Source organism: Lampetra planeri, chromosome 25, assembly GCF_965212315.1.
Source record: "Lampetra planeri chromosome 25, kcLamPlan1.2.h2, whole genome shotgun sequence".
NCBI classification, from domain to species: domain Eukaryota; kingdom Metazoa; phylum Chordata; class Hyperoartia; order Petromyzontiformes; family Petromyzontidae; genus Lampetra; species Lampetra planeri.
The window spans coordinates 4006382-4023637 of record NC_136131.1 but is presented as its reverse complement, the minus strand read 5'-3'; the positions used below and the strand labels follow the sequence as shown (position 1 = coordinate 4023637).

General features: G+C 44.0%; 1 protein-coding gene across 5 annotated transcripts in view; it reads left to right on the top strand.

Annotated features, from left to right (window-relative positions):
* LOC144727255 (estrogen-related receptor gamma-like) overlaps positions 1-17256 on the top strand; it is a 402552-nt gene that overhangs the window by 236475 nt on the left and 148821 nt on the right. For all 5 annotated transcript variants that reach the window (XM_078605948.1, XM_078605949.1, XM_078605947.1 and 2 more), the window contains one exon: positions 5968-6045. In XM_078605948.1, coding sequence (XP_078462074.1) covers positions 5968-6045 — 78 coding nt within the window. The remainder of the gene's footprint in view (positions 1-5967; positions 6046-17256) is intronic.

Sequence of the window (17256 nt, the reverse complement as noted above, 5' to 3'; positions counted from 1 at the left end):
TCCACTGGAATATCATTAGCTTGCCTTAGCCATCACACCACCATATTTCTCGGGTTACGTGACGTACACTGGCGATCTCTTTTTCCCATTGAATTAATGGGTGAGTGGATTACTTTAAAAAGTAAACGTACGGTGGTGAATATGACTGTGATTATGGCAATCCCACGCGCAAGTCTTCGCGTGGGTGCTGTTATAGCTTGGCAGTGGGTAGAAATAAGATCATCTATGTTTTGCTTGAAAAGCTGTGGATGGGTGCTCTTTGTCCTGAACAGATTGCTCATTGAGAACAAGTCTGTTAAAAAACAGATGCGGTTGTGGTAAAAGTTGTTATCGGAAACCACTTTTCCGCTAATTTTACGTGAAAAATAGCAGCTGTGTGGAGTTTTTTCTTCTTCTAAATATTGGCAGGAAGTTCCAACGTGCGATTTCAACATTTATACTTCCAACAAACACGTATGCATAAAAGGAAATGCAATGTTTTCTGAACTACATAGCTGCAAACTTGTAGACAAAGCAAGATGGAAAGTTAATTGTTTATTTGTAGCCAATAATGCGCTATATCAAGTAGCATATACGTTTCCATTACTGTATTGTCATTATTAAATGAATCCCACGATGCTTATTTATATCGCTGGTAAATTAGATTATGTAGATCATTAATAACAGAAGGATCTGACTCCGCTATTACAATTTATACAATTAGATAAGGCCATGCTACGTTCGATATTAACGTGGCAAGTACCGTACATTGATAAAGATCTTGACAAATATTTATTTTGGAATCTTCCCACCCCACGTGTCTGTAAACGCGACACACAGCACAGAATGCGTTGGACTTGCGAATCTCGGCAGTGAACTCTCCGCCGGTGATGAACCTTGCTCAGCAAAAAAAAAAAGGTCAAAGTGTGGGGTCTCTGGTCAAATGAGTTGTGGGGCGGCCATAAACCGGCAGTGACAGTTCCTCATCTTCATGGGATGGCCACGACAACCTTCCCACAATGTAGTACCTACTTTATCGACCTCGGATGAGCCAACCCCTGACCAGCATTTGAACTCGCACACTTCCGATTGCGAGCCTCGTGATTTTACCACAGCGCCAGCCAGAGCGGCAAACGTAGACCATTGCATGCTCTAAGACACCTTTCAAGGCACTTTTTATCAGATCATCGTCATTATGATCCGCCGTGGTCAATCCACTGCTGGATAAATGCCTCCCCAAGTCGCCACCATCTCCTGCGATTCCGCTTGTGCAATGACCCATCTGTCGCATGCGCATTGGTTAATTTCGTTGCTCCATCTCCTTGAGGGATCTGATGTCAGACACGTTCCATTCCTTGGATGCCACTCTGTTCTTATTCTTGACCAATCGGTCATGACTTGTCCTGGCCAAAGCCCTCTTGTCTTAACGCCAGCTCTGCTTGACACGTCTATACGAAAGGTTGCAGTCTGCAGTTTGACACGTAGCAGGCTTTCGCGAGCGATATCCATAATGAGAGGTTTTTTTGGGGCTTAAATGGCATAAATGTAAATGTGTTGTTAAATCCGCCACCACTCGCCACAGCCAATTAATGAGGTTTGTCACGTAAACGTGTCGGAGAGTAAACCCACGACATTTACAATTCGAGTACGACGTTTCGCCGGTAATTGCAACCGGCCTCATCAGGCGACAGCCAGAATTGTGTTTCGTTCTTACATTTTTAATAATTTGATAAATGTGGTGTCGTCACTTGTGAGTCAATCATTTGCGCAGACCAGAGGGGATGGGGTGTTAATGTTTTCATAACTGTGTTCGGCATTACCTTTGAATCGCCGCATCTTTTGAGGAACGTGCGGGAATACATCACGATGTCCGAACATAAAGCAACAATTTTGACTGGTATGGTTTAAAAGTTACCCACATGCGCATTTTAAATACTTTGTGCACTTTCTTATTCAACTACTGTACATGCATCCAGGGCTTACTTGCCTGAGAAATATTGAATATCAATGGTGCCTTAAATTTCGATTTAAAGCTTTCGTGACTGCAGGGATTCATCTTCTTGGTTTTTTCGGTAAAGTCACGTAGAAGGGAAGTAATAAAATAATAAAAATAAAACATAATAAAATGAAACAATTCTCTGTTTCATTTTATTATGTTTTATTTTTATTATTTTATTACTTCCCTTCTACGTGACTTTACCGAAAAAACCAAGAAAATGGTGCCTTACTTTTTTATTTTAAAGGGTCACCGTTTTATCCTAAACACAGGATAGAAACAACTTCTCTCTGAATAGTAATTTAAACGTTTAACACGTAGTAGGCATTCAAGACCGATATTATTCGGAATAAAGTTTTTTTTAAGCTTAGATCGCATAAATATAATGTTGTGGGTTTACCTTCCAACACACCCGCGTTGCTGAAGTAGTCACCAATCAGCACGTTTAGTTTACGTGACAAACCTTACCGATTGGCTGTGTCGGGTGGTGGTGGGTTCACAACACATTGATGTTCACGCGATCTAACCCCGCAAATAAAAACCCTTTGTTGCGAGGAAGTGAAACATTAAACGTGGAATACTCAGGTGGTTCAGTGGCTCAGTGGTTCAGAGCAGCAGTGAGCTGACTGCTGAGAGGCTGTGTTTGCATTCGCACAGGGGCCTGTGATGGCACCAATTGAAGCGAGTCGATGTTCCCAGAGTTGGTCACCAAACGACGGAACGCACACACGAAAAAAAAACATCGCGTTAAATTTGGCTTCAAGCTTTATTTGGCGGAAAATCCGGCTCTGATTTTTACAAATATAAATTGTTACCTTCACGCAACGAACCTTTTCTGTCAGCTTGTTCGACAGCACTGCCCTCAAGTGTAGATACGAGGTCACTTGAAGAGATTTCCGAAGTTATTCTGTGATAGCTGCTTCTGCGGACTGTTGTCTAACACGGGCTGATTTCGTTGCCCTACGTGATTGCCAAATGAAGTCACCGTCACATGGCATGACGCTGCTATAGCACGTAACATTGAAAATAAAAAAATAAACATGTATTGCAATGTGTAATACTGAACCGTTAAAACATTGAGTAAAAAAAAACATCAAAAAGAAACACAGTAAGTGTAGGCTCTTAGCCAAAAGCAAACAAATTCCCAGGGCCTGAAATGTGGTTTCGCATGTAATTGATGTTAGTCATACATTCTCGAATGTGTGACATCTGCTACCACAGCCAAGTGTATTATGTATTCACATAAATGAGCATGGTTGCTGTGCAGGGTTAAGAGGTCCATCCAGTTATTCTGCCATCGGACACCTGCTTCAGCCTGAACTGCTGGCGCTTAGCTTGCAGTTGGCGCTTTGGCAAGCCAACCTGCATTCAGTAATGCGCGGTAGCTTCCGAATGTACTGTCAGGGCAGTCTGAGCTCGAGTCTAAATCTTCTTTCGATATCGTCGCAACCGAATACAGATTTTTTTTTGCCTGTTGAGCTTTCAAAGTATTGAGAATAGATGTCCCTGCGTGCACGTACACACACACAAGCAACACTTGCAGCTTGTGTGGGCTGCACGTGCTGGTCTTTGTCCTTTTCGCACCGAGTTCATGCCCACGCTGAGTTGCAATCCGGCTGACCGTGGGTTCTTGTTCCAAGCCACGAATAATATCAGTGCTTCGTGGCATATGAACCTGTTGCGGGCATCCTCTAGGTCGACTCAGCCGTTGAATGGGTACTGTGTCTTTGGAGCCGTGGTGAAGTGGATAAGTCCACTGCGCTCACAGCCAACACCGGTGACGATTATCTGAACCGGTCCTGGAACTCCCCTCGGCCGACTCGGTCTCAATCGATTTCCTGGCGTGATGTGTAAACAAAGTTGGTCATGGCCTTCATAGGTGCTGCTTGCTAATAGCGCTTGCCCCAACACTATGTTGAGGCTACACGGGGGATCGTTGTCTTTGTACTTGATGTGTGAAAATGTGAACAATTAGAGGGTATACATATTATTTTTACATTAAGTGGAAAAAAAAGCCAAATTTTCTGGGGCTGTGCTTATTTTCTTTTGGCAGCCCTGAGTCAGTGATGGAAATTCCACATTTCTATGGCAGCGGTAAATGCCCCTTCCCCACAATACTTGACTTTTCAACAAAGTAGTGGCCGGGGAGGGACGGTGAAAGGTATTAAGACAACCCTTGACCACTCTCTACAGCAGTCGGTGCCGCACAACTGGATTTATTTTCTTCTTCTTTACTTTACACGACACGACCAAAAAAAGAAACTTGTTACATTAGAAATTAATGACATGGAAGCCTTTCACGAGCAATTTCTCCAGAGTATTCATTCCCATTGACATCCAACTCGTGTTTGTTCGGAATGGTAGAGACAAGTGATTTACAATGCCACAGCTGCCCTCCCCGCCACGCGCGCTCACGACTGGTTCAGGCCTTCGCAATGCAACTGGAAAGAATTTGTTGAAACACTGAAAGATCGCTCGTGGCGCTGTGCTGGTCAGCTCGTTCTATGTATAGAGGTGCGTTAAGAACATTTTGGATCGGGCACGAGGTTCCAAACCCACGTGCCGTGGCCATTGAATCTTCACGATAGACACACGTGCGCTGAATTTCGTCCGCATCGTACGTAGCCGACCGTGCACATCGGAATTTGCGGTTGAAATTGGAGGTGCGGGGGACTACCGGCGTGTTGTGAGTTACGTATATGCATGCATGTGTGTAGGGCATACCCTAGGCCGACTCGGCCTTAAACGAATACCTGGTTTGGTGTGTGGAAATCAAATCGGTAGTGTGGGGAGACGTGGAGGCAGCTGTCGGGGTGTAGAGGCTGCACTTCTTGTTCGCAGCGCTGACCTTGTTCAACGTTATTCATGCCATTTGCCGTTGATCTGTGTTACGAAACAATGTTTAAAGCATTCAAAGTTTAACATGTTGTCCGCACCTCGGAAATAGCACTTCGAATGGTCTTCCTCCAGAGAAGGAGTTTGTTAAAACAAAAGTGATGCTTTGAAAAAGCGTACACATGCTCGGCTTCAACCCTCTCGACGATCACGCCGTCTGCGTGCTCACTACAAGTGTCGCTAAATGATGATGCGATCACTTTAATAGGCGCTCGCTAACAACAACTTCACATATCGTCTATCAGGCTAAACGTGCATTTCTTCTATTTTGGGTAGCATCTGTACAGTACTACCAACATGTAAACGAAACGAAACTATTTTTTTTTATTTAGCCAGGTAAGTCCCACTGAGTTATGGGGCTCTTTCTCGGAAGTCACCTGGCCCTGGAATGACGTCTCAAGGAAGTGGCTTCTCGCGTGGAAATGTATCGCTCGCCAAGCACCCTGAACCAGAGGTCGCAAACGGGTTTTGATTCCTTACCCGTACCCGTACCCGGCCGCACCAGGGTAGCAAACGGCTACCCGTACCCGGCTGGGTACGGGTACCCGGCTGGGTACGGGTAGCCGGGTATCGGGTAGGGTACGGGTATCGGGTACCCGGTTGCGACCTCTGCCCTGAACGCGTTCTATCGAACACGTTCATATCACGTGCACGAAATGTGTGTGGGCGCGCGAGATCACACTGTTGCAAATCTTCACGCGACAAACCTCAATAACCAAATGTACACGGGCGAATGATCCTGCAGGCGGTGACGTACCCCGTGAGCATAATGACACCCCCCCACCACCACCACCACCACCACGTGCACACGCCACCAGCCTCGCCAAACACACGCGAGTCAAGCCACCCGTCTTTCCTCGTGGTCGCGCCGGTGCCCACTGCCGGGCACCTCCGATTAGCGCGTTTGGCTACGTACTGCGCGAAAGAAGTTCAACGTACGTGCGCCTACATCGCTGACGTGGTTATGGGGATGCATGGGTTGGTGGGTGGGGGGGGCATTTTTCTGTGTCCACCGCAGCGACCCCCCCCCCCCTTACACCCCCCCCACACCCTTCTCACCATTCCCTCTCTGCCCTCCCCTCCCCTCTGTCCTGCAGATCAGCTGCTGGTGAGCTGCTGCCTGTGAGTTCCACTTCGCCCGGGCTTCTGGCAGCCCATGGCAGGATGAATTGCTGGTTAGTGAGCTCGTCAGATAGCAACGGCCTCCTCCATCTGTCTTTCCTCTGTCTCTCTCTCTCGCTCTGCACAAGGTCTAGTTCGCCCCGGCGGAATGTCGGATGTCGATTTAATGCTCTGCTCGTCATTGAGCTACCTTCTGTCGTGTTTTCAAGAGGACGTGGCCGGTTTTCGCACAATCATTTAAAATGTCTCGCTGCAATCGGTAGATTATTTCGTCAGGCGAATCTTAACGTTTGGACGCAATATAATTATTGCTATAAGCGAATTGGATGAAAGTTATGTTGACCGGCGCTATGGTTTTCGAGTGTTTGACTCGCGGTTAAAATCTTGAGAGGTAAAACATCCTGGATAGTGATTGACTAAAAGCCCATCATTTTAATTTGATTACTACTTTGTGGGACATCATCATTAGTTCCTGATGGAGAAATTGTCCCCCGCAATGGAAATGTGCATGTTCCACCTCTGAATCAGTGTTGCTAACTCGCTTATTTTATCCTCGTAATAATCATAATAATAATTTGAACTCGTAACATGCCGCACAGCAAACTTTCCCTCTCATAGATGAGAGCGAGAAAGACGCAGAGGAGCGAGCAACCGCGAACGAGCAGTAAGGCGGCCAAGCGGTGAGCCAGAACCGGCAATTGTCCAAGCTCTGCAGTCCTTTATGTTCTAGATTACCATATGAATAAAAAGTGTGCTGTACTTGGCCCTTCCCCCTCTCCAACCATTATATAAACGGAGTGGTAGCTCCTGCAATCTCTCATTTACTTGATACGGCTGTCGTGGCTGTGACGGTTCCACCTGAAGACGGAAGCTTGTGTTGCCTCCGAAACGTCGTGATTTTTATTTTATTTTACTTTTATTAATTTTAATGTTTTTACCTACGTGACTTTACCGAAAAAACCTAAGAATATGAGTCCTTTATGTGTTAAGGTGTTATCGCCCAATTAGCGGGTGTTTACATGTGGGAAGAAACCGGAGCATCCGGATAAAAACCCACGCGTGCTGAGCGTTGGAAGCTTTGCATCTTTTTGTTATTTTGAACGAGCCAAATTCCACTGCGTATGTTTTTCGCTCCGTCGTTCCACGTGGTATTGCTCTCGGGCGCGTGTTTTGGAACCTACCACCTGTTGCCCGGCATGATGTTCTTGACGTTTTGCTCCCAGCACGTGGAGTTACGCTGAAGCCATCCGTGGGGGAAGCTCGCAGCGCGTTGAGCGGAGCGCAACTCGTCGGCTCAATTGGTCAATCATCTGAGCGTAGACTCAAGCCCATTTCGGCATCAGCAGATTGTATTATTCAACTTCAGCAATACCCCGGTTTACATTGGGGATGCGTTCCTGCATGCGTCCCAACGACGTAAATGGAAGCGATATGCAGGGTAGGATGTCGAGGCGAAGGCTGAGGAGCGACGCATAACGAGAAAGGACGGCCGATGCAGTTAGCGACGTGGGAGTGGGTTGAGGCGACGCAAAATCAGGTAGTGGTGTTAATAAATCAAGTGACAATGTAAAAGGGGGAGACATGAATCGGGGAATTACCATATTACATTTCCTTGACAACTTATACAAGTTCGTGGTTTCCTTGTCTTGGTTAATCAACCTGTCTTAGCCATAAGAGCAGTTGCCATAGCATTACGAACGGGCAAGACATGAGTAGGTTTCGATTGTTTTGTTTTCAAATCTTCGCAATGATGCTTGCGAAATGATGGGAAATTACCTCTTATGTTATAGCTGTAAGCTTGCACCTGGCATCACCACGTAGAGTTCTACACACTGTGGGTGTCACCAAAGTTCAAGGTTCAAGCAAAGCTCGCAAGTATTTTTAAGTTTCGTCATGCACGTGAATAGTTTTTTTGAGGTTGCAAGAATGCCTCGCTACACAGAGGCAGGGCGTAATGCTGACAGCAACCCCCGAGTTAGTGAACGGGTCTGAAAAAAAAAGTCCCTTTTCATTTTGTTGGTCAAATGCTTTGCTATTAACACGTTGGAATTTCACTTAAAAAATTAAAAATTTCTCAAATTGTAATACTGATTACTTACATCAATTGGATCAAGATAGACATCTTAGATGAATAATATGTGTAAGACTAGATAAATATCCCCCATGTTACCATTCTGTAGGGGCAAGTTAGTGAGCACCTATGAAGGCCGACAAGGCACACGAGGGGGTGCATTTCCAGCACCACACCCGGCCGCCTTTGTCTCCCTAGTGGCAATGTTGTGTGCAAAACAATGCACTTACACTCATTATTTGTGCTTCTCTGAGACGTTTGGCTGAATGAGAGTTAGATTCCCGCTCACGGCGAACACCAGTGACGATTATTTGAACCAGTCTAGGACCTCCTCTCGGTCGACTCAGCCTCAAATAAGTACCTGGTGTGGTGAGTAAATATCGCCGCTGGGGAGACAAAGGCGGCCGGGCTTGGTACTGGCCATCCACCCCCTCGTGTACCGTGCCAGCCTTCATCGGTGCTACTCGTTAACAGCACTTGACCCAACAGTCTGTTAAGGCTCTGCGGGGGATCTTTGTCTTTGTTCCACTTGTCTCCCGAGGACATTTTTCCATGATGCTGTTTTTTTCTAAAACGCCGTTAATCTCATTGTGTACTCATTGGTATTTTATCTTTGTCAGTGCACTTTTTCAGCTGTTAGGAATTATTGTTGGCTGGAGATATTATATTCAAACTTTTGATTGTTTCAAACACTGTTCTGTGACTGCCTTCGAGATATTCCTGGGTGGCTTCACTCAATCAGAAGGGCTCCGAGTCAGAACTCTCAGCACAGGGTTGAGTCGGCACATCTTCTTCGTCAGGGTCAGTAGCACGAGTGCTGCTTTCTAGAATAATAAACATGTATTGCCACTTTAATCGACTGAACCTCGTGAATGCAACGTGGAATTTCAACCGCCGACTCCGGACCACCACCAGAGATGATCGCCGTCGCCATTGCCTGTTAGCTGAAACACACTTTTAATTTGCGTTGACTTCATGTGATTGTGAGAATATACCACACTATTGAAATGGCTCTCCAGTGGAAGCCTATTTTATTTAGATTTGAACATATTTTTCCATTGGTTGCATAATAGGAAAAAAAATCATTGGTAAATTATCTTTTCCAATGCCAACCGCTTTTGATTGGGATCCTTAGTCCTGTGCCATTCCTTCTCTACCTCGCTGCCCATTTCCACGTTTCTTTTTTATTCATTCCGCCCATTCACCAAAGCTGTTCTAACCATAATTAGTTAACCCCCCCACCCCCCCCGCGTTATATAATCAGGCGGGCCCCACGTATCCTGTCGGTCGCAATTGTAATTGATGTAGCACCCATTTAATTCACGATGTGCACATACGGGAAGCACGTGTCTGAGCCGACCACAAATTTCGCAACAGCTGGAACGAGGCCCAAGCGAGAAATAGTGGGGGCTCTTCGGTCGCGCAGGGAATTGGCTCTGCCAAAAGCGCTCCGGTGGCTGGCTTACGATCCGTGTTGGGGAGGGGGGGGGCAGCAAACGTGCAATGCAATCACCAGAGCATAGACAGAGAGCGGCCGAGTATCCCGAGTCTCGGTAACCGCGCTCCGCTCTGGCAAGAGGGGAGTGGCACCAGAAACACGCAGAGAGAGAGAGAGAGGAGACAAACAAAAAAAAACGTAACGAAGAAGGTCTCTGTCTATTTTTACTGGCAAATGCAAACTGGAGTAGAATGGCTCCTGTCTGTGCCCGCGACACACAGTGTGTTATATATATACCGAGACCGCCGCACTCTGTCCAACGGTGTCTGTCCGGGAATATTTATATCCGCCCGAAGCCGATAACAGCTGCAGCTAAAGCATCACCAGCGGCGTGTATGCGAATAACGGAATCGCAGCTCTTGCGCGCATCTTGATTGTATTGTGTTTGAGCGCTCCTAAATTATCATCTGACACCCCGTCCATATGTTTGCTGGACTGTAAAGTTGTCCGTGTGCCCTGTGTGCGCGCGCGTGTGTGTGTGTGGGCTTGGCTTTTTGTTAATGTCTCTCCTGCCTTGCGATAAAACGGCACGCGGTGGCACTTAGCTTGGTCGCCAAAAACTTGCTCTGGGTTGGAAAGCAAAACACATCCATGTGGGCATTATTGCTTTCACTGCAGGTGTTACCGTCAGCTGTGAAACTGATGTTCATGTAATTTCGCAAGAGTTGTTAACTTGTGTCCGGTCAAATTTCGATTTAAAGCTTTCGTGACTGCAGGGATTCATCTTCTTGGTTCTTTCGGTAAAGTCACGTAGAAGGGAAGTAATACAATAATAAAAATAAAACATAATAAAACAATTCTCACGACGTTTCGGCCACAACGCAAGCAGCCGTCCTCAGGCGAAGAGGACGGCTGCTTGCGTTGTGGCCGAAACGTCGTGAGAATTGTTTTATTATGTTTTATTTTTATTATTTTATTACTTCCCTTCTACGTGACTTTACCGAAAGAACCAAGAAGTTGTGTCCGGTCGTGTTCAGCTCCATCCAATATCTCAACTTGGAAAATCACCTACAAATTAGCACTTAGATTAATAAAATGCAAAATAATAACTTCATTTCTCCTTCCACAGCTACCGTTACGAAGAGGTAAATACTCTTAATGCGCTGTCGATAGTTGAAAAACAACTTTATTTTAATTTGGTTATGTGGTCATTATTTGAACAATTACAAGATGTAAGCACGTTCACTTTCGCGCGAGCATGCATAAATGCGTAGTTTAAATACACTTCCAAACTTATTCAAACCTGTTGTTTTGGTTTCATGAACATAGCCATCAGGCTAAGATATCTTATTGATTTAAGATATAGTCGATTGAATATTCGATGGGACCCATTTTAAGCGGTCATCTCATGAAGTACTGATCCCCTCCACAAGAATGTGGAATTTCCTCCGCTGACTCAGGACTACCAATGTAAATAATTGCACACCCGTTATTTGTCGGACAGATGAGACGCTGGGACTTGGCTATTTTTAAGCAGTCTATACGTTTCAAGAGGTCCTATTTGTCATCGTTATATATCGAGACCTGAACTTTGAGTACAGCGCGTGCGGCAAGAGGAGCCGGTGGTTATGTGATATTGGACGCTCTGTAAAATAAGAATCCAATAGTCCACTCTGAGACAACATGCACAAGAGCATACGGTGCAAACAAATGCTCAGTGTACCGTGTTGTCGTCTGCAATATGGTCTTTGAATATCTGCAAGTGGCACCGTCGCGTTATGCAGAGGAAGTTTGGCATGCCAGGAAATTAGGAAGATAACAATCACACCTGCAAGAGCCGTGCATTGTCCAGCCACATCCAGGTTTTCTTTTTTTTACTAATTGGCCGTGTCGGGTTATGGTGGGTTTAACGACGCATTTATATTTACGCGAACTAACCCAAAAACCTCTATCGTGGATAATACTGGCCGCGACAGCCTACGTGTCAAACTGTTGTTATTCTTTTCGGTATAAAATCTGTGCACAGTTCATATTTGTTTCAGAGCTCAGAATTTGGACATGCAAAGTCAATGAGTCTTTGGTGAGCATTGGGGCAGATTTCACCTCCATTGACGGGGTTGGGAGTGATGGGTGGCTGACTGCCTGAGCCATCAGTGAAAGGTCTAAAAACCCACATCACGGGGCCAATATTGCATCTCCGTAAGCGTGGTGCTGCTCACGATCTGCGTTTCTGGAGGCATTGTGAGTTGACCCCCCCCCTCCCCGCCCGGCCATTGTTTCAACTGGAAATCTTCCCACTGCGATTCAAGCTCTCTCAGGCTCTCGATCCAACCACAGCGTCAGCCGGCACCGCTGGATAGAGCATTGCGCGAGAGATAACGGATCTCCTCTGGGGTAAGGTAAAAAGAAAAGAGAATAGCGGCGGGCATTTGATTGATTGGTGAGAGAAATTCCGACGCAATATTACTCTCACAAATCCGCCACTTCACACGCGGACCCTAATGCGTCCTATTTCCTTTGGGGTACCAGCAACGTTGATCCCTCCTGGCAGCCGCCGGCAACCTCCCTCGTGTCGAGGATTTTTTTTTTTTCCCGAAACAATAAATGCAGCGAAACGTGATGGCGAGCTATCAGGTAATGGATATTGAAATCATACGCGGGACGTATTTCACAAGGGCAGTAATACCAAAAGTGTATCACAAATTATTATTTGTTTCTTTCGGTTAAGTCACGTCTAAAGATAAAATAATAAATTAAATTAAATAATAGAATACGACGTTTCGATTGCAACACAAGCAATCATCATCAGGTATAATGAAATAGCGACATAAAATCTAACCAGAAAACTATAGACAGACATATTAGCAGACAGATATCACCAAGATACATAGCGAGAGCAACACAGGTAACAGAGAGGGGTGATCGTCTCTGTGTGGTGGCCTTAAATAGACAGAGGGGGGGGGCGGAGGCAGAGAGAGGGAGGAGGGTTAGAGAAAAAATTAGCATATCAATGGGTGGTCAACAGACGTGGTGCTGCGAATGCGATGGCACGGCAAGCAAGCCTGAAAATCAGGAGAAGGACACACTAAAATTAAATAACCTAGTAAAATATCGAAATGTAATGTAATACAACACAGAGGGTCGGTCAACACACAATTAACGCATAGCCTGGTTGATTACGTATTTCAAAGATTGCTAAGTTAGAATTTAAGTGTGAACAATCTAAAAAGAGGACACAGGCAGAGAAAACAAGTCGCCAGAGAGAAAAAAAAAAGATAAGCTTAAAACTTCCCCGTAGAAGTGGTTCAATCTTAATTTTAGAACTTTCGTGACTGCAGGAATTATTATTTGTTTCTTTCGGTTAAGTCACGTCTAAAGATAAAATAATAAATTAAATTAAATAATAGAATACGACGTTTCGATTGCAACACAAGCAATCATCATCAGGTATAATGAAATAGCGACATAAAATCTAACCAGAAAACTATAGACAGACATATTAGCAGACAGATATCACCAAGATACATAGCGAGAGCAACACAGGTAACAGAGAGGGGTGATCGTCTCTGTGTGGTGGCCTTAAATAGACAGAGGGGGGGGGGCGGAGGCAGAGAGAGGGAGGAGGGTTAGAGAAAAAATTAGCATATCAATGGGTGGTCAACAGACGTGGTGCTGCGAATGCGATGGCACGGCAAGCAAGCCTGAAAATCAGGAGAAGGACACACTAAAATTAAATAACCTAGTAAAATATCGAAATGTAATGTAATACAACACAGAGGGTCGGTCAACACACAATTAACGCATAGCCTGGTTGATTACGTATTTCAAAGATTGCTAAGTTAGAATTTAAGTGTGAACAATCTAAAGAGAGGACACAGGCAGAGAAAACAAGTCGCCAGAGAGAGAGAAAAAAAAAGATAAGCTTAAAACTTCCCCGTAGAAGTGGTTCAATCTTAATTTTAGAACTTTCGTGACTGCAGGAATTATTATTTGTTTCTTTCGGTTAAGTCACGTCTAAAGATAAAATAATAAATTAAATTAAATAATAGAATACGACGTTTCGATTGCAACACAAGCAATCATCATCAGGTATAATGAAATAGCGACATAAAATCTAACCAGAAAACTATAGACAGACATATTAGCAGACAGATATCACCAAGATACATAGCGAGAGCAACACAGGTAACAGAGAGGGGTGATCGTCTCTGTGTGGTGGCCTTAAATAGACAGAGGGGGGGGGGGGGCGGAGGCAGAGAGAGGGAGGAGGGTTAGAGAAAAAATTAGCATATCAATGGGTGGTCAACAGACGTGGTGCTGCGAATGCGATGGCACGGCAAGCAAGCCTGAAAATCAGGAGAAGGACACACTAAAATTAAATAACCTAGTAAAATATCGAAATGTAATGTAATACAACACAGAGGGTCGGTCAACACACAATTAACGCATAGCCTGGTTGATTACGTATTTCAAAGATTGCTAAGTTAGAATTTAAGTGTGAACAATCTAAAGAGAGGACACAGGCAGAGAAAACAAGTCGCCAGAGAGAGAGAAAAAAAAAAGATAAGCTTAAAACTTCCCCGTAGAAGTGGTTCAATCTTAATTTTAGAACTTTCGTGACTGCAGGAATTATTATTTGTTTCTTTCGGTTAAGTCACGTCTAAAGATAAAATAATAAATTAAATTAAATAATAGAATACGACGTTTCGATTGCAACACAAGCAATCATCATCAGGTATAATGAAATAGCGACATAAAATCTAACCAGAAAACTATAGACAGACATATTAGCAGACAGATATCACCAAGATACATAGCGAGAGCAACACAGGTAACAGAGAGGGGTGATCGTCTCTGTGTGGTGGCCTTAAATAGACAGAGGGGGGGGGCGGAGGCAGAGAGAGGGAGGAGGGTTAGAGAAAAAATTAGCATATCAATGGGTGGTCAACAGACGTGGTGCTGCGAATGCGATGGCACGGCAAGCAAGCCTGAAAATCAGGAGAAGGACACACTAAAATTAAATAACCTAGTAAAATATCGAAATGTAATGTAATACAACACAGAGGGTCGGTCAACACACAATTAACGCATAGCCTGGTTGATTACGTATTTCAAAGATTGCTAAGTTAGAATTTAAGTGTGAACAATCTAAAGAGAGGACACAGGCAGAGAAAACAAGTCGCCAGAGAGAGAGAAAAAAAAAAGATAAGCTTAAAACTTCCCCGTAGAAGTGGTTCAATCTTAATTTTAGAACTTTCGCGACTGCAGGAATTATTATTTGTTTCTTTCGGTTAAGTCACGTCTAAAGATAAAATAATAAATTAAATTAAATAATAGAATACGACGTTTCGATTGCAACACAAGCAATCATCATCAGGTATAATGAAATAGCGACATAAAATCTAACCAGAAAACTATAGACAGACATATTAGCAGACAGATATCACCAAGATACATAGCGAGAGCAACACAGGTAACAGAGAGGGGTGATCGTCTCTGTGTGGTGGCCTTAAATAGACAGAGGGGGGGGGGGCGGAGGCAGAGAGAGGGAGGAGGGTTAGAGAAAAAAATAGCATATCAATGGGTGGTCAACAGACGTGGTGCTGCGAATGCGATGGCACGGCAAGCAAGCCTGAAAATCAGGAGAAGGACACACTAAAATTAAATAACCTAGTAAAATATCGAAATGTAATGTAATACAACACAGAGGGTCGGTCAACACACTTGTTTTCTCTGCCTGTGTCCTCTCTTTAGATTGTTCACACTTAAATTCTAACTTAGCAATCTTTGAAATACGTAATCAACCAGGCTATGCGTTAATTGTGTGTTGACCGACCCTCTGTGTTGTATTACATTACATTTCGATATTTTACTAGGTTATTTAATTTTAGTGTGTCCTTCTCCTGATTTTCAGGCTTGCTTGCCGTGCCATCGCATTCGCAGCACCACGTCTGTTGACCACCCATTGATATGCTAATTTTTTCTCTAACCCTCCTCCCTCTCTCTGCCTCCGCCCCCCCCCCCTGTCTATTTAAGGCCACCACACAGAGACGATCACCCCTCTCTGTTACCTGTGTTGCTCTCGCTATGTATCTTGGTGATATCTGTCTGCTAATGTCTGTCTATAGTTTTCTGGTTAGATTTTATGTCGCTATTTCATTATACCTGATGATGATTGCTTGTGTTGCAATCGAAACGTCGTATTCTATTATTTAATTTAATTTATTATTTTATCTTTAGACGTGACTTAACCGAAAGAAACAAATAATAATTCCTGCAGTCACGAAAGTTCTAAAATTAAGATTGAACCACTTCTACGGGGAAGTTTTAAGCTTATCTTTTTTTCTCTCTCTCTGGCGACTTGTTTTCTCTGCCTGTGTCCTCTCTTTAGATTGTTCACACTTAAATTCTAACTTAGCAATCTTTGAAATACGTAATCAACCAGGCTATGCGTTAATTGTGTGTTGACCGACCCTCTGTGTTGTATTACATTACATTTCGATATTTTACTAGGTTATTTAATTTTAGTGTGTCCTTCTCCTGATTTTCAGGCTTGCTTGCCGTGCCATCGCATTCGCAGCACCACGTCTGTTGACCACCCATTGATATGCTAATTTTTTCTCTAACCCTCCTCCCTCTCTCTGCCTCCGCCCCCCCCCTCTGTCTTTTTAAGGCCACCACACAGAGACGATCACCCCTCTCTGTTACCTGTGTTGCTCTCGCTATGTATCTTGGTGATATCTGTCTGCTAATATGTCTGTCTATAGTTTTCTGGTTAGATTTTATGTCGCTATTTCATTATACCTGATGATGATTGCTTGTGTTGCAATCGAAACGTCGTATTCTATTATTTAATTTAATTTATTATTTTATCTTTAGACGTGACTTAACCGAAAGAAACAAATAATAATTCCTGCAGTCACGAAAGTTCTAAAATTAAGATTGAACCACTTCTACGGGGAAGTTTTAAGCTTATCTTTTTTTCTCTCTCTCTGGCGACTTGTTTTCTCTGCCTGTGTCCTCTCTTTAGATTGTTCACACTTAAATTCTAACTTAGCAATCTTTGAAATACGTAATCAACCAGGCTATGCGTTAATTGTGTGTTGACCGACCCTCTGTGTTGTATTACATTACATTTCGATATTTTACTAGGTTATTTAATTTTAGTGTGTCCTTCTGATTTTCAGGCTTGCTTGCCGTGCCATCGCATTCGCAGCACCACGTCTGTTGACCACCCATTGATATGCTAATTTTTTCTCTAACCCTCCTCCCTCTCTCTGCCTCCGCCCCCCCCCTCTGTCTATTTAAGGCCACCACACAGAGACGATCACCTCTCTCTGTTACCTGTGTTGCTCTCGCTATGTATCTTGGTGATATCTGTCTGCTAATATGTCTGTCTATAGTTTTCTGGTTAGATTTTATGTCGCTATTTCATTATACCTGATGATGATTGCTTGTGTTGCAATCGAAACGTCGTATTCTATTATTTAATTTAATTTATTATTTTATCTTTAGACGTGACTTAACCGAAAGAAACAAATAATAATTCCTGCAGTCACGAAAGTTCTAAAATTAAGATTGTATCACAAATATACGAATTAAATCCTTTTAGGCACGGTATGTAATCCTTAAGTGCGCTGTCGCAAAAAAAAAAAGAAGAACGCTATCAAAGAATTCCACGGTGGAATTCCTGGGAGGGCGCAGTGTGGCCAAGAGAGGCAGGGTGCGGGATAATCATTGAGTAAATATGGACTG